This window comes from Haemaphysalis longicornis, unplaced genomic scaffold (assembly GCF_048455015.1).
Source record: "Haemaphysalis longicornis isolate Haplotype H1 unplaced genomic scaffold, Haemaphysalis longicornis Haplotype H1 scaffold_3, whole genome shotgun sequence".
NCBI classification, from domain to species: domain Eukaryota; kingdom Metazoa; phylum Arthropoda; class Arachnida; order Ixodida; family Ixodidae; genus Haemaphysalis; species Haemaphysalis longicornis.
In genome coordinates, this window is record NW_027526335.1 from 199,890,732 (window position 1) to 199,892,764 (window position 2,033).

General features: G+C 42.9%; 1 protein-coding gene across 2 annotated transcripts in view; it reads left to right on the forward strand.

Annotated features, from left to right (window-relative positions):
* Positions 1-249: 249 nt before the first annotated feature.
* The window catches only part of LOC144175926 (sodium-coupled monocarboxylate transporter 2-like), an 88,270-nt gene continuing 86,486 nt past the window's right edge, over positions 250-2,033 (forward strand). For both annotated transcript variants that reach the window (XM_077704995.1, XM_077704996.1), the window contains exons 1-2: positions 250-307; positions 629-1,039. In XM_077704995.1, coding sequence (XP_077561121.1) covers positions 698-1,039 — 342 coding nt within the window. In that variant the 5' untranslated portion in view covers positions 250-307; positions 629-697. The remainder of the gene's footprint in view (positions 308-628; positions 1,040-2,033) is intronic.

Genomic DNA, 2,033 nt, shown 5'->3' on the forward strand with positions numbered 1-2,033 from the left:
ACCATCTTCTCGCTAAACAAGGTTTTCTTAAAAGCAACATAAATTGCCCCCATAAACACAACTAAAAGCCACCATAATTTCACTAGCAATTCAAATATTCCAGATTGTACACGTTTTGCAGGGTAAGAAATGAAATTTTCATTTTCAGGGATCCATGACTATAACACAAACTTGAGTGCCTATTTCGGAGTCAGGTTTACGGCGTCGGTTCCGGCGCCATCTGCCATGAACGAAAACCGCTTTTCATTCCAGATGGTGTAACAAACGAGCAACCAACCATACGTTGCCCTCAAGGAGCTGGCAGAATGTACGGGTAATTTTTGTAGCCTTTTATTTTGTACGACGGTCGCCATATTGGCTGCAAAGTTTTTTACATGGCTTAGGTGACCGCAGTACATCGCTACGTTCCTATGTTATTATACACGTTGTTATTTCTCGAGAAATGTCACATATTACCAGCTTCAATCCAACTCTAACAGTTAAACCTTCGTCCATGTGACTTCTACCCACCCAATCAGAAATAACCTACAGAGATACTACAGTTCAAGTTGAAGTTGAATATAGAGAACTGAAAGCTTCTCGGTTCGGCTTTTAGTCACCCTATATATTTTTATATCTTCGCTTTCAGATTAAGGGAGTAATTCAAGCCTGATTGGACACTTGCAGGAGCACTTGTCCTGAAAGACAAATTTCGAAGATGGTTCACGTTGTAGAGTACGCAATATTTGGAATCGTGGTTGTGGGGAACCTTGTCCTGGGTCTGTACTTCACCGCCCGCAAAGCCCCTCCAGCAATAGCAAGCAGCGCCACAACAGCAGAAGTGTTTCTGGGAAACCGAGCACTGCGTGTGCTGCCGTTGGCCGCTTCGTCAGTGGCCTCGGTGTGTTCGTCGACAACGCTGGTCGCGTTTCCCGGCCACTTCTATGCATATGGAATGCACATTTTTTGGTGTTGCCTGTCGCCAGTGCTGTACTTACCCTTGGCGACGCGGCTGGTGATACCGGTCGTATACAAGCTTGGCGTCACGTCAATATTTGAGGTGAGTGGATGGAACAGTTCCAGGTAGGTTTTTCCGGTGTTATACCACAATACACGAACAAAGTAAATATACCCACATTTTTTTCTTTGCACCAAATATGAACTCTGAGCCGGCTTTTCATGTGGAACGTTATACATAGGCCTAGGTGTATAATTTAACATATGTCTTTTTTTAGACACGTAATCTAAAGGGGGTCGAAGGGATTCATCGATGCCAGAATCCGCTGCTCAAACGCATCCTTTGCTATATCACTACCAAATTTCCCTCTTTCTCGGTGTCCTATACTCCCGAAAGAGGCGATGTTATTTCTAACATAGGTATATCTGCACAGTGGCGGGTGCCTGTTATTCTGAAAAATTTTATTATTTCCCCCGCCAGTGCTGCCCAAATACAGTTATCAATACTGGGAAATGAAAAATAAAATAACCCCTCAAAATGTTTCCACGCTACATACGTTCAGAATGAACTCAGTATCACTGGAAATGGCATAGCAAAAAACATGCTAATGCATAAGGTGTATATCATGGCACTTGGTTAATTAAAACAGTAGCTATCCATCGACGACCCCATGTGGAGAGAGTAACAACGAAAGCTTTTGCTTTTAGATATATGCCAGCTTGAAAATTTCGAAAATTTCACACCACTCTGAAAAGTGTATTTTCTCGCTGAAGCAAACAAAAGATTACAGTCCAAAGGGTATGATGCACATTTCATGCGGTGTTAGGTTTTCTGTTGTAATATTAGATGTTTATGGAGTGTCGCGAAAATCTCATTAGGCGTGTGATTTCTGATAGCTGCGGAGCTGTAATGGTTGCGATGTGGTATCAAAATGTGGAGCGAGGCAGGGCAACGAAGAGCTACCGGAAAAGGTGTCTGTGGAATCTCGCTAACACCTGCACATTGACAAAACAAAGAAAATAAAAAAATGAAATGGTGAACCCAATTAACAAAACGCATTTTAGCACGTGGCGCTCAAGGTTAGCGTTGCCCTGCT